At 28.8% G+C, this 12379-nt stretch overlaps 2 protein-coding genes across 3 annotated transcripts; one reads left to right on the top strand and one right to left on the bottom strand.

Annotated features, from left to right (window-relative positions):
* The first annotated feature begins 3764 nt into the window (after positions 1 to 3764).
* LOC107481624 (6,7-dimethyl-8-ribityllumazine synthase, chloroplastic) lies at positions 3765 to 7822 on the top strand. Of its 2 annotated transcripts, XM_016101899.3 has the most exons (9): positions 3765 to 3928; positions 4258 to 4460; positions 4592 to 4707; positions 5361 to 5456; positions 6055 to 6150; positions 6261 to 6339; positions 6708 to 6754; positions 6852 to 6911; positions 7463 to 7822. In XM_016101899.3, the coding sequence occupies exons 2-9, from the start codon at positions 4295 to 4297 to the stop codon at positions 7499 to 7501; spliced, it is 699 nt and encodes a 232-aa protein (XP_015957385.1). In that variant the 5' UTR covers positions 3765 to 3928; positions 4258 to 4294; the 3' UTR covers positions 7502 to 7822. The 2 variants fall into 2 exon arrangements, with proteins under 2 accessions (XP_015957385.1, XP_052114614.1); XM_052258654.1 differs by lacking the exon at positions 5361 to 5456.
* Positions 7823 to 10848: 3026 nt separating this feature from the next.
* On the bottom strand, positions 10849 to 11918 carry LOC107481625 (uncharacterized). Its single transcript, XM_016101901.3, has one exon. It carries the CDS (start codon positions 11834 to 11836, stop codon positions 11012 to 11014), a length of 825 nt encoding a protein of 274 aa, XP_015957387.1. The 5' UTR covers positions 11837 to 11918; the 3' UTR covers positions 10849 to 11011.
* Positions 11919 to 12379: the final 461 nt, after the last annotated feature.

Below are 12379 nucleotides of genomic sequence, written 5' to 3'. Positions count from 1 at the left end.
AATAAAAAATATCAAAATTTAAAAGTGGAAGAAATTTCCTCAAACTCAATCTTAGTTCTTTTATGATAAAACTTCTTTTGGATACATTCTCTTGTCACTAATAATTAAAAATAAATAAACTTAAGAGTTAAGATCTTGTTAAAGATATAATTTTTAAATCATAAAAGTTGGATTCTTAGAGAATTTTCTCAAAAGTTGTATAGATGTATAAATATACAATAAGTATGGATAATAATATTGACAAGATATTGAGTAACTGAATTAGTGTATTATTAGTTGCAGTATTAAATTTTAATAATTATTGCTTTAAAAGATATTTATATAATAATATTTAATTATATAATAAAATGGTATATTTTGGTTATACATTAAAATAATTTTATTTTTAAAAGTTATATATGCGTTGAAAACTTGAGATGGGTTTATTATAACACGTATGTTCGGATGCTTCATGTTTTTTCTTTTGAAAAGAAAAACAAAAATTAATGCAATAATGTAGTTACTTAGGAGTGATTAGAACTTAGAAATGTAGATATGACTGCTTAGGTAATAATAATAATAATAATAATAATAATAATAATAATAATAAATCAATAAATTATAACTCAAATAATATAGTCTTTTTATATTCACTTATTATTTTCAATAAAATAATAATAATAATAATAATTAATGAGTATACAATAATAAATAGAAATGTACTTAACATGATGCTCCCTAGCTAATTTTAGAAAAAAAAAATGTATGATGATAATGATAATTGAATTGATATTTTGGTGAAGATGGTTTTTCTTTCAATTTTTCTTTTTCTTTTCTAGTATACTATACTATTCAACTTTTTCTAATCATGGAAATTAAGTTTCAAGATCTTTATATTTTTATTTGGTGAGTTATATTCTTCTCCTTATATATGAATACATTTTATTTTCTTTAAACTGCCATATTTTAACGAGAGAAATAATTTTATTTCAACTTAAAAATATTTTATAATTTATCTGATCATAACTGATTTAATTGATAATTTTAAACTTTGTGAATTTAATTAATTTATTAAAAAATTATTTTGTACACAAATTTTTAAACCGACATTTAAAAGATTGAAACTCCGAGTTAAGCACGTAATTATAAAAGATAAGCACACTAAATTTATCTTCACAAGGATAAATATATTTTCTCTTCTAGATGTATCTCTCCCATTCCACATTTTACAACTGTTGGCGTTGTTTGTTTCTTATTAATTGTTCAAAAGTTGTATTGTTACTCTTTATGTGTCAATAATTTTTTATTTGTCCAAAAACATATCTAAAAATAAAATAAAATAAAATAAAATAAAACTATTTAGGGTGCATCTTAATTTTGAGATTTGAATTATTCGGTTCATAAACCCATTAAATTAGTTCAGTATGGGGGGTAATTTTGCAACGTGTATGTTAAGGACCCTATAAAAGAAGAGACGAGGAAAACGTATATGCTAAGGAAACTTCTATTCAAACAAAGAAAAAAAAAAGGATTTTTTTTAATTAAAAAATTATCCCTTACCTTAAACAAATCATATTTTGACGAATAAAAAATTATGCTAGGAACATAAGAAAATGACGTAGTGTCAATATCAAAAGATTTCACTATTATTTAATTATCATTAATAATATTTTTAGAATAATTATTGGATTTTTCAATAATTTTATCAGCACAATAATGTACGATAAATACTAAATACTAAATATTTGTCTAAAGCATTTTTATCTTTTCCACATATTGAAATTAAATTTTAACATCAATGCATGCTTCTTGTTATACTATTTAAAAGACATTTTTATAGTAGCTATTAATATTTTGTATTTGTTCAATGAAAGTTAAAATATAATTATTTTATGTGAGGGCAAATTAAATAAATTTATATTAACGTAAGAAAATTAATATCATAAAACATTTTAACTTTCGTCTAAAGAACAATTTGATGTTACTTATCTATTTTGAATTTATTTTTGTTATGAATTTTATACTTTAATACATTTTATACAAATTTCTCATTTCAATCGTATAAAAAAATATGTATGATATAGTCTAAATCAAATGTAAAATACAGGAAAAAAACTTAAATAGGTATTAGTTAAATTTAATCAAATTAAATTGGAATAGTGAATAACTAACTAGTATAATTATTCGGAGTTTGAATTTGTATATAATAATTTATTGGCTAACAACAAACTTTTAAATAGAATTTTGAACTAAGATAAATTAGTTTTTAGTCTGTCGAATTAGAAAATAATATCGAAACAAAAAAAAAATTTGAATTCTCTCAATTTTAAATTTTCATTTTAGAGGATAAAATGTGATTTCTCACCCTTAAATGATTTTTCTCTTATATGTTTTTGTGTCCTACCTATAAAATAAATTTTAAGAAATTATACTTTACTTTCTAAAATGAAATTCAAAATTTAGATTAGAGGACCCAAATCCAAAAAGAGTTACATATAAGTCTTTTTGGCTTACAAGTCTTACAAGTTAGGCCAAGTCTAACAAAAATTGCATTCACCATTATGGAAGACACTTCTTTTTAACGCTCGTCCTTCTCCTCATCCTATTCCTTCTTCTTCTCCTCCTCCTTTTTTTTGTATTTCTCATCTTTTTTCTTCGCGTGTTCAATCTTCATTGTTATTTTTTTATTACTATTGTTATTGCTGCATTTTTTCCTCCTCCTCTTTCTATTAATTTTGTAACATTATGTGTTTTTTTCTTCTTTATTTAATTTTTTCTCTCAAGAATAACTATAAGAAAACGAAATAAGAAGATGAGGAAGAAGAAGCAGTAGAAGATAAAGAGAAGGAAGAAAAATAGTTTTGAATTATGCAGAACTTATCAGAATAAAAATACACCCAAATATCTTTGGTTACACCTAAATTTGCTACAAATACAAAAAAATATTTTATCTAATGCTGCATTTTTCTTCTTCTTTTTTTTCTTATTTCTTTCTTTCTTTTAGTTAAATGAATGTAAGTTCATCCCCTCTTGAGTAATTTTGCAGCATTATGTGTTTCTTCTTTTTCTTTGTTTGATTTTTTTGTTTTTATTCTTGTTAAGGTAAAATAAAAAGGAAAAGATGAATAAGAAAAAAAATGGTGATGATGATAAAAAAAGAAACAGTAGAAAATGAGAAGGAAGAAGATGAAGATATTTTGAATTATGCAAAACTTATCAGAATAAAAATACACCTAAATATCTTCGTGTTATATCTAAATATATTTGTGCTACATCCAAATTTGCTGCAGAAAAATATTTCCTCTAATGCTATATTTTTCTTCTAAATTGAACCACATCTTAGCCGCTTGATTGGATTTAAAACAATAATCAATTTCATTCTGGTTTAGTTGACAATCTCAACCTGAATTATTTATTATCTTCAACAATGAGATAACTGATGATGAAGGAGAAAGAGAAAAAGAAAAAGAAAAAAGAAAAGAAATTTCAATAAAAACAAAAAAAAGAAAGAAAGAGGAAGAAGATGAGAAGGAATAGATGGTGTTGACGATGATGATAACGAGAGAAAAAAAATTAAGAAAAAAAAGAAAAAACACAAAAAAAAACGCGAAAACACGTAAATATAAATGACTTGTATAAAAAACATGCTTCTACATAAAGAATAACTCATCAAAAAAAGGCATTGGTTGAATTTACAGTAAATTGGTGTTAATTGGATTTAATCAATCTTAAAAAAGATCCAATGAATACCAACTTTTATAATTGAAAATAAGTCTCTTTTCTTTACCTTTCCCCCGCTTTTCCCAGAAGCCGAAAACGGTGCGTTTCGAGTTTCATCAAAAGTCAAAACCCTCCCCCATTTTACACACATCAATTATCATCATCTTTATTCTCACTCTCCTTACTCCTTTGTCCACACTTGGAGCGTCGCCGTTTACTACATTCTACGGTGAGTTTTTCTCTATTTGATTTTGTATGCTTCACTATTCATAATGTGACGTTTTCTCCATGAAGCGTGCTGTTGGATTGTTAGCTCATGCTAATTCAAGCTGGAAAAAAATGTGATTTATGAATTTCAAATTCGAAATGTTATTCTTTCTTAATTGATTTCCTGATTTTTCCTACAGAAAATAATTTCAGCTGTGAAGTGCTAATGTGCTATGACTATGACCCATTTTTTATTCATTTTCAGCGTGGATATTAGTTTTATACAGGATACTCTGTTTTGAGCTAAACACTTTGGTTCTGTGATTCGTTTTGGGTTTGTTTATTTTGCAGTTTTCGTTCTTGGTGCTAACTTTTGGAGATCAACAGAATGGCGTTATTTGTTTCTACCGAATGTTTCCTTCCTACCCATCAATCTCAGCTTGGATTTGTGCATCATGAGGCTCAAGATCGTTCTTTTTGTGGCAATAGCATCGTAAACTTTCAAGGTGCCTCTAAAACTCCACAGTCTCTCTCATTTGCGGGTTCCCTACGAGGTGGTGTTCTTTGTTCCTTTGACTATTTTAATGATTTCTGTATTGTGATAAATATAAGGAAGAATCCAATTTGTTTATTCTTGCTGGTTGGAATATTAATTATGTAGATTGGCTTCTTAATTTTGATTCAGATATTAAGCCTCAAGTTGCTGTTCGGAGAAAGGGTCGATCATCCTCTGTCCAGACGGCTGCTGTGCGGCATCTGACTGGTTCTGTTACCAAAACGCAGGGACTTCGTTTTGCTGTGGTGAGTAAATAAGTAATCCACAATGTTAATGCTAAGATGTCTTCGTTACAAATCTGTTGTTAAGTGCCTTTGAATGAATCAAACATTAGGAGAGAGTAAATGAAAGACCTTGCCTTAGGGTATCTTGCATTCCTGAAGTTTTGATTTAATGAATAAATTCATTAGTTTGGACATAGTAGAGGAGAGAAGATGGATAATTATAGTGGCAGAAGAAGTCGATACTCCAATTCTAAGCTTTATGGTGATTGACTAAGGTTTTGAATACAATGGAAATACCAAGAACAAGAAAAAAGAATTTCAAATGGAGAATGGTTGAGGGCAGATAAATAATAAGAAGGGAGGAGTTGTGTAGTAGCAGAGAAACAAAGATTACTTAGCCATGAAACTTCCCAAGAGCCACCCCAATACCTGAGAGTTCATGAAGTTTATCTTTGGTATAGAGGATGCCACCACCCCAAGCCTAGAATATCAAAGAAAAATAAGTAGCAAAGGCTAACAATGGGATGCTAGATAACAAGAGGCTTGGATGGGAGTAATTCTACCTCCTAATAAAAGAAACACCCTTCCTCAACTTTTTTAAAAAGTTTTCATGATTGTAGTCATTAGTATTTTCGTTTTATGCTTCTTTGCTCAATTCTAATTTGTACTTTTAGGTTGTTGCACGGTTTAATGAAATTGTTACAAAGCCGCTATTGGAGGGAGCTTTGGGTACTTTCAAAAATTATTCAGTTAAAGACGAGGACATTGATGTTAGTAAGCTATCTTATTTAAAACTTCATGGAATTCTTCTTAGTATCGTTTGATTCGATCTCTAAAATTTATTTTGTTTTACATTTTCCCTTGTGTTTCTCTATGGTTTTGAGTTCAAATTTTTTTTTTCCAATTTCTTTAAAATTTATTTCGTTTGTGCATGCTTTCTGTAGTAATCTAAAATGAAACGTTGCCCTTTTCCATTTTCCTTGCTCTGATATGTCCTATCCTTAATTTGAAAGCATTTATCATTTTCTACCCTTAATGAAATATTTTTCTATTTACTTCATCTATGCATGTCTAACTTGGTGTGTTTGTTATCATATTATGTTGACATCAATATATTCAAAAAAAAATGTTAGTTGCAGTACATAAGTTGTGATAGATGTAAGTTGTTCTGACCCACAAGAAGTCCCTGTTTCCGGATTACAAATAACCCATTCTTTTTGAAATGCTATGCTAGTGCTTAGATTGTACTAAATAAATCATAAGAGCAAAGGGAGTCATTTTTTCTGTTCAGTCTGTTAGAAATTTCAGTGTTCCTATCTTTTGGGGTGAATTTTGACTGAAACTTTGTTTGTTTCCCTTCTCCCTTAGGTTGTGTGGGTTCCTGGCAGTTTTGAAATTGGTGTTGTTGCGGCAAGACTGGGAAAATCAGGCAAATATCATGCAGTTGTATGCATAGGAGCTGTGGTATGATAAATATATACAAATCTACAAATATATGAAAACTTTTAATAGTCTTTATTTTTTAATTTTTAATATTCTGTAGTTCTGTTGTGACCAATATTTGCTGTTAACAGGTAAGAGGAGATACAACCCATTATGATGCAGTTGCTAACTCTGCAGCATCTGGAGTGCTTTCAGCTAGTCTCAACTCAGGTTGTTTTCTGTTAATGTCAATTGTAATATTCAGATACAAACAGATCATGTTTGAGTATTCAACTGGCATGTTGATCCTTCAAATGTTGAGTAGAATTTAGGTTGGAAAGAGACTGTTAAAATGTGAGGGTTACATCAAACGCCTTAGTAAATTCACTTCACTTGGTCCTCACTAAGCAAAAAATTGACACTTTTAATTTAATGCAAGCTTGTTCAGTCCTAATATAGATGAGAAGGATTGAGGCCCCTTGCCCATGTCCTTTTTTATTTGGGATGTAAATTACGATTGTCAGTTATTGTTGTTCGGCTACTTTTTTTTTGGCATTAATATGCAACTTGCAAATTGATGCATTTTGGGGTGACTGCAGGTGTTCCATGCATTTTTGGCGTCCTAACTTGTGAAGATATGGATCAGGTAAACTTAGGCTGTACCGTTTGTTTAGCTTAGAAATTTTCTGTTTTGCTAATGATTATTATCATTTAGCTTTTTTTATTCTTTCTGCCGACTGCAGGCCCTGAATCGTGCTGGTGGAAAATCTGGGAATAAGGGTGCTGAGGCCGCACTGACTGCTGTAAGTTTATAGCTTTCATAATATAATTTTATTATGCAATAATCATCTATTTTTTTTATATAAAGCTATGTCTTGTTAGTTGTTTATGGCATCGTACATTACGTCACCCACTGACGACACCCTAGTATGTGTGCTTTGAGATTTAGGAAGGGTGTGTGGGGCATGTTAGTTAGGAATTTCCGGTTTAACCTAGAGCTTCAACTAGCTTTGGGATAAACTGGTAATTATAGAAGTGCATCAAGTTAATCCAAGCCTACACAATCAAAGCATAAATAAATTCTCATTCTAAATTGATGGATAAGTATTATGCAACTTACTCAATGTGGTTGTAGTGAATCATGAATTCGAAGTGGGACAATAATTATCCAGAGATTGCAAACATTCTCAATTATTCATGACCTTAGTAAAGATCTAAGCAGCATTGGTTGAGTTACAACTTACAAGCTTATTGGTTGAAAAAATGTCATTTACCAATTTGTTTGGCTGCTTGTAAAGTTTGCAGGCTTTTAAGTAGTTATTTTGAGTAACGTGTCATGAATTGTGTGATACAGATTGAGATGGCATCTTTGTTTGAGCACCATCTGAAGTAGTCACAAGGCTCGTTACCAATCTTGTAACTGTTCATCTCAGGCTACTCTATCATATATTCTTAGCCTATTACAGGCCACAACGAGCAGAAGATGATTCAAACTCCATTTTGGTTTTAAAAAATTAATATCTACATGGGCATGCTGTTAAGTTGAATAACCGGGAATCAATTTTATGCCGCTATACATTAACATTTATTTCTATTATCCCCCCTCCCCTTCGTTTTTTTTCCCCTTCTCTTTTCTCTCACATTTTGGTTGAACATTTTTCTGTTGTTAATTCCATGAGGAATAATAAAAAGGAAGCAGTTTTGTAATTAAAAATAGAGTTTTGTTGTCTCTCAAAATATTTGCTTAAAAGTTAAGACTCGTTTAGTACGGAAACCATATCTAGAAGAGTTGACTTAGCAGAGCAACTTGGATTTGGGAAACAAACAACGAAAGGTTATCTTTTTTCTTAGGTATGTGCTGGATCCCATTGTCTAATTCACTGGAAAAATTGCTCCAGATTCAAACAATTTGCAAGGTGGAATCATCATTAATCTGACTAATCATTCTTTTTTTTTTTTTTGGTGTCTAAGAAATTTGACTAGTCCTTTGATAGACACTTTGAATAGGGACTTTTAAGTGAAAGAATAGTTAAAACTCAATTTTTTTTTCAGTTATTATGATGCAAAATAAAATAGATTCTGAAAGATTATTGTTATTATCCTATTTTTTATCAAAAACTTATGCGGATAGAAAAAGAAAATATAAATGGTTATATTTTTAATATTTTTTTTTAAGCAAGAGTTTTTTTTTAGGTTTGTTTGATTTTTTGTATAAATTTTTTTATTTGTTTTATGTTTTTTTTTTCTTTTGAAATATTATGATATCATTTTTTCTAAAGTTTAAGCTGATAGAAAGAGACAACATGAATAGTTACATGATATATTACTAATATTTATAAAATTTTCCTCTTCAAATAGTTCTCACTTATAATCTTTTGGTTAGTAATAATATAGATGCCAATGAAATGTCTTTTATTATAGTCTGTTTGGAAGAGAAACTGAAATTGAGTGACAAATACTAGAAGAATGAGACGGAAAAATAGAAATTAAATTAAGTTTCTATATTATATTTAATATAAAATATATTAGACTGAGTTATATTTCAATATCATGTTTGATTTAAAATAAATATGAAACTGAGGGATAGATTTGAGATTTGAAAAGTCAAATAAAAATATTTTTAAAAATAAATATTAAGATTTTAGTCTTTGTCTCAAATTTTTATTTTTTGTGTCTTTATTTTTTAGATTTATTAAAGGGATTGAAATTTTGTGTCCCACGATTGAAATTTTAGTTTTAATTTAATATCACCAAGCACAATATTCAGTTCTAATTTCAGAAAACAAACGCAGCTTTAACAAAGTTAATTATGTTGTTAATCGCTATTTCGGTTAGTCTTTATCTTAAAATTTTGCGTCGAAAATATACTAGACTAAATATACTTTGCTATGAGAATGAAATTGGTAGGAAAAAAAAGATAATAATAAGAGAAAAATGATATTTTTTGTTTAAAGTTTAAATTTTGATGAGAATAAAAATAAGATGAATTAAAGTACTTGGGATAAATATAAACATTTTTAATGATAGAGACAAAAGTAAAAATTAACTCATATTAAGATTTAAAATAGCATTTTATCTATAATAATATAATTTGAAAATGAATTTAATTTTAATGTATTATTAGTATATTTTATACAGTTATTTAATTATATAAATTTTTTTATGAGTATTTGCGTCGTAAACGTGAAGAAAGAATATGCCTTTTTAAGTTTTAACAATAATGATTCTTTTAGTTAATACTCTCCTAGTTTTACATTAAAAATTATAATTACAAATAATTTTTTTTTCTTTTTCGTTGACTATTATAAATACAAATTTGATGAGATGTAAAGCATAGTAAGTAGTTTCTGTTCAAAAGACTATTAAATAAATAAATAAAGACATCACCTTGTACGTCTTGTAACAAATTGACTCTCTTACTATTAAATAAGAATTGTGGAGATAATTACTCATCTTTTAATTTGGGGGAACAAAAAAACAAACATTATTGTTATTTTCAAGGATTAGAATAACATTATATTGTAAACTGCACGTGAAACTAAACTAATCAACTTGGAATTATCTAAAATTTAACTAAGCGGCATAACAAAAGACAAATATGGATGATGGCTTGAATAAGAAGATAAGGGTAGACTTGTGGGATAAGGAATTATATACAGATGAAGCCAAAACCAGTTAGCAATTCCAATTCAATTCTGCAACATTGCAACCTTCCTCACTTGAATTTGTCCATTTGTTGACCAAAACTCCATCCATTTAAAAAAAAAAAAGTTCTATCAACAGATATTTAAGTCTTCGAAGATTTAAAAATACATTTAAGTATTTGATTTTTTCAAAATTTAGATATATTGATCCTTCATGTTCACTTGGATCTATCAAACTCAATGAAAAAATTAAATATGACTCTTGTTGTACTGACTTGGTTGATACAGATACACACATAAAAAAATTTTTAAAATCAGACATAAAAATCGATATGTCCAGATTTTGAAGACATCAGAGACTTAAATATATTTTTAAATTTGTAGGGATTTAAATGTTTGTAAACAAAAAAATCAGGCATCTGATTTGTCTTTTTTTTTTTTTCTTAAATTTAAAACAAAAGGGGTGCAACTTTGGGTTGAATAAAATATTACAACAAAAGATTAGTTATGATATAGTGATGATGATAATAAAATTTATGCTGTCATTAGATCAAATGTAGAGTGTTTTTGTTCACACATCATCTTTAAAATTTTCTTCTCAACCTCTAATCATTATAAACACAAATCTCTAGGAATTCTTCCCTTATTGGAAATCTATTTATAAGAGTTTTTATTCCTAAGTTAATTATAGTCAAAGTTACTCTTAGTAGTTAATTTACCAAGTAAACCATACCTTATGACTACTCAATCACATCACTTGCAAAGTGATCAATAATTCATCTGCAGCAATATAATATATAGTTACTCAACTTTAAATTATGCTATTTGCTTGTAGACAAAGAGTATGATCTTATCTTCACAATTTTAGTTATCATATCAATAAAATATAATATCAATTCATTTGCTGGATATAGTGGAAGCTCTTTTTTTTACATCAATGGAGATTACAAATAAAGAAACACTATTCATATATATAAACTACATACTGTACAAACAACAGAACAAGAAATTGTTGTATTGATGTAATCATCAAGGAGAACAAATTGAACTCCATTAGAAAAGCAGCACAACAAAACAAATTGAATTGAACTGATCATAATAAAAGAAACAGGAATTATTCTTGTTTTATGTATATGTAGCATATGCATACAACAGTTGACTAAAGAGAAGTGCATACTTCTCTTGCTAATAAATAACTAAGACATATATATGTGTGTTCTTTTTTTTTTTTTTTTCCATAAATGAATCAAAACCAATCATCACATGAAGAAACCACTCCCCTTAATTCCATTGTTGGAGAAATCATTCACAGTTAGTTGATGCAAACCAAAGTCTTCAGAGGCATCCATGCTGGTAGGCCTTGATGATGATAAGTAATCAGCATCATAAGAAGGAAGATTAGAGTCCAAGGAGGTAGAGATTAAGCCACCACCACCACTTTGCTGTTCTTGTGATGATGGCATCACTGCAGCTACATCATGATGATCATGAGGTTGTTGATTATAGAAATAATAATTACTAGTTCTGGTGCCAAATGGTGAAACTGTTCCACTTGTTGTTGTGCTATTCTGCTGCTGCTGCTGCTGATGATGATGATAATGATGAAGAATCATCTTGTGATTATTATCATTATTATTGCTTCCTTGTTGGAAATTCAAGGTAATAGGTCCCTTATGGATTGATAGAGACATGTGAGTGCTACCACAGCCTGTAAATTTCTGAACTAATTCCCTAAAGTTATTGGTATTAGCATTGAGTAGGGTTGTTGGGGTTCTCCTAGAAGCTCTTGATCTCTTTCTGATTGGTTTGAATGCACTATTATTATTATTATTATTATTATTCCTCTTTGGACTTAACAACTGAACATTACTAATACTACTACTACAACTACTATTGCTTATTTGGCTCAACATCATCATGCTGCTGCTCTCTGGTGACATAGTTGTCACCACAGTTGCATCAGAAAATGCTTCCATGATAGGAGGAGCCATGTTGCTTCCATCACAATCCATCTGAGGCTGCTCATACAACTGCATCATCCACTTATGATGATCAGTAGTAGTAGCAGCCATGGCACCACTCATGAATAGTTACTCTAACTAAGAGTTGATTAAGAAGCTAAGAGAGAAGAGTAGTGGTTGTTGGTTGAAAGAAAGAATGGTGGGTTTGGTAGTGTATGGATTTATAGTAGCTTGTGTTTGGTCAAAGGTTAAGATTGTCTCAGGCTTTGACTATTCTATGAATTGAGAATGAAACTAAAATCCAAAAAGTGGAGAGGGTAGCTTCCAGGAAGTAACATGTGTTCATATCAGTGACGCTAATCAGGGGGTTTTATATATCAAAATATTGTTAATTGTGTATCTAATTATGTATCATTATATTTTTAAAAATAATTATTTTTTTATATTTATTATGTATAAAAAATATAATTAAATAATTAATACATCAAAATTAAAGAAAATGTGTGTTGAGGTAGTCTCCTTGTAAATGCATCACTCTTTGGGCTCATTGTTGGTTTCATTGCAGCTATGTATGTTGAGGTGGTCTTGGTCAACAAAATGTGTACTTGAAAGCTTGAAAATCAAATTTATATTAAAAATATTTTATTATGATAAAAAAAATAGTTA

This window comes from Arachis duranensis, chromosome 3 (genome assembly GCF_000817695.3).
Source record: "Arachis duranensis cultivar V14167 chromosome 3, aradu.V14167.gnm2.J7QH, whole genome shotgun sequence".
Classification (NCBI taxonomy): domain Eukaryota; kingdom Viridiplantae; phylum Streptophyta; class Magnoliopsida; order Fabales; family Fabaceae; genus Arachis; species Arachis duranensis.
Note: the sequence above shows the minus strand (reverse complement) of the source record. Positions and strands in the feature narration are given on the sequence as shown.

What these genes read in the sequence shown, in the direction of transcription:
- LOC107481624 (XM_016101899.3), top strand. Translation starts at nt 4,295, where the DNA reads ATGGCGTTATTTGTTTCTACCGAATGTTTCCTTCCTACCCATCAATCT. An exon ending in TTCAGCTAGTCTCAACTCAG is followed by an intron (nt 6,340 to 6,707) that starts GTTGTTTTCTGT and finishes GGGTGACTGCAG; the next exon opens with GTGTTCCATGCATTTTTGGC. An exon ending in CTTGTGAAGATATGGATCAG is followed by an intron (nt 6,755 to 6,851) that starts GTAAACTTAGGC and finishes TGCCGACTGCAG; the next exon opens with GCCCTGAATCGTGCTGGTGG.
- LOC107481625 (XM_016101901.3), bottom strand. Translation starts at nt 11,836, where the DNA reads ATGAGTGGTGCCATGGCTGCTACTACTACTGATCATCATAAGTGGATG.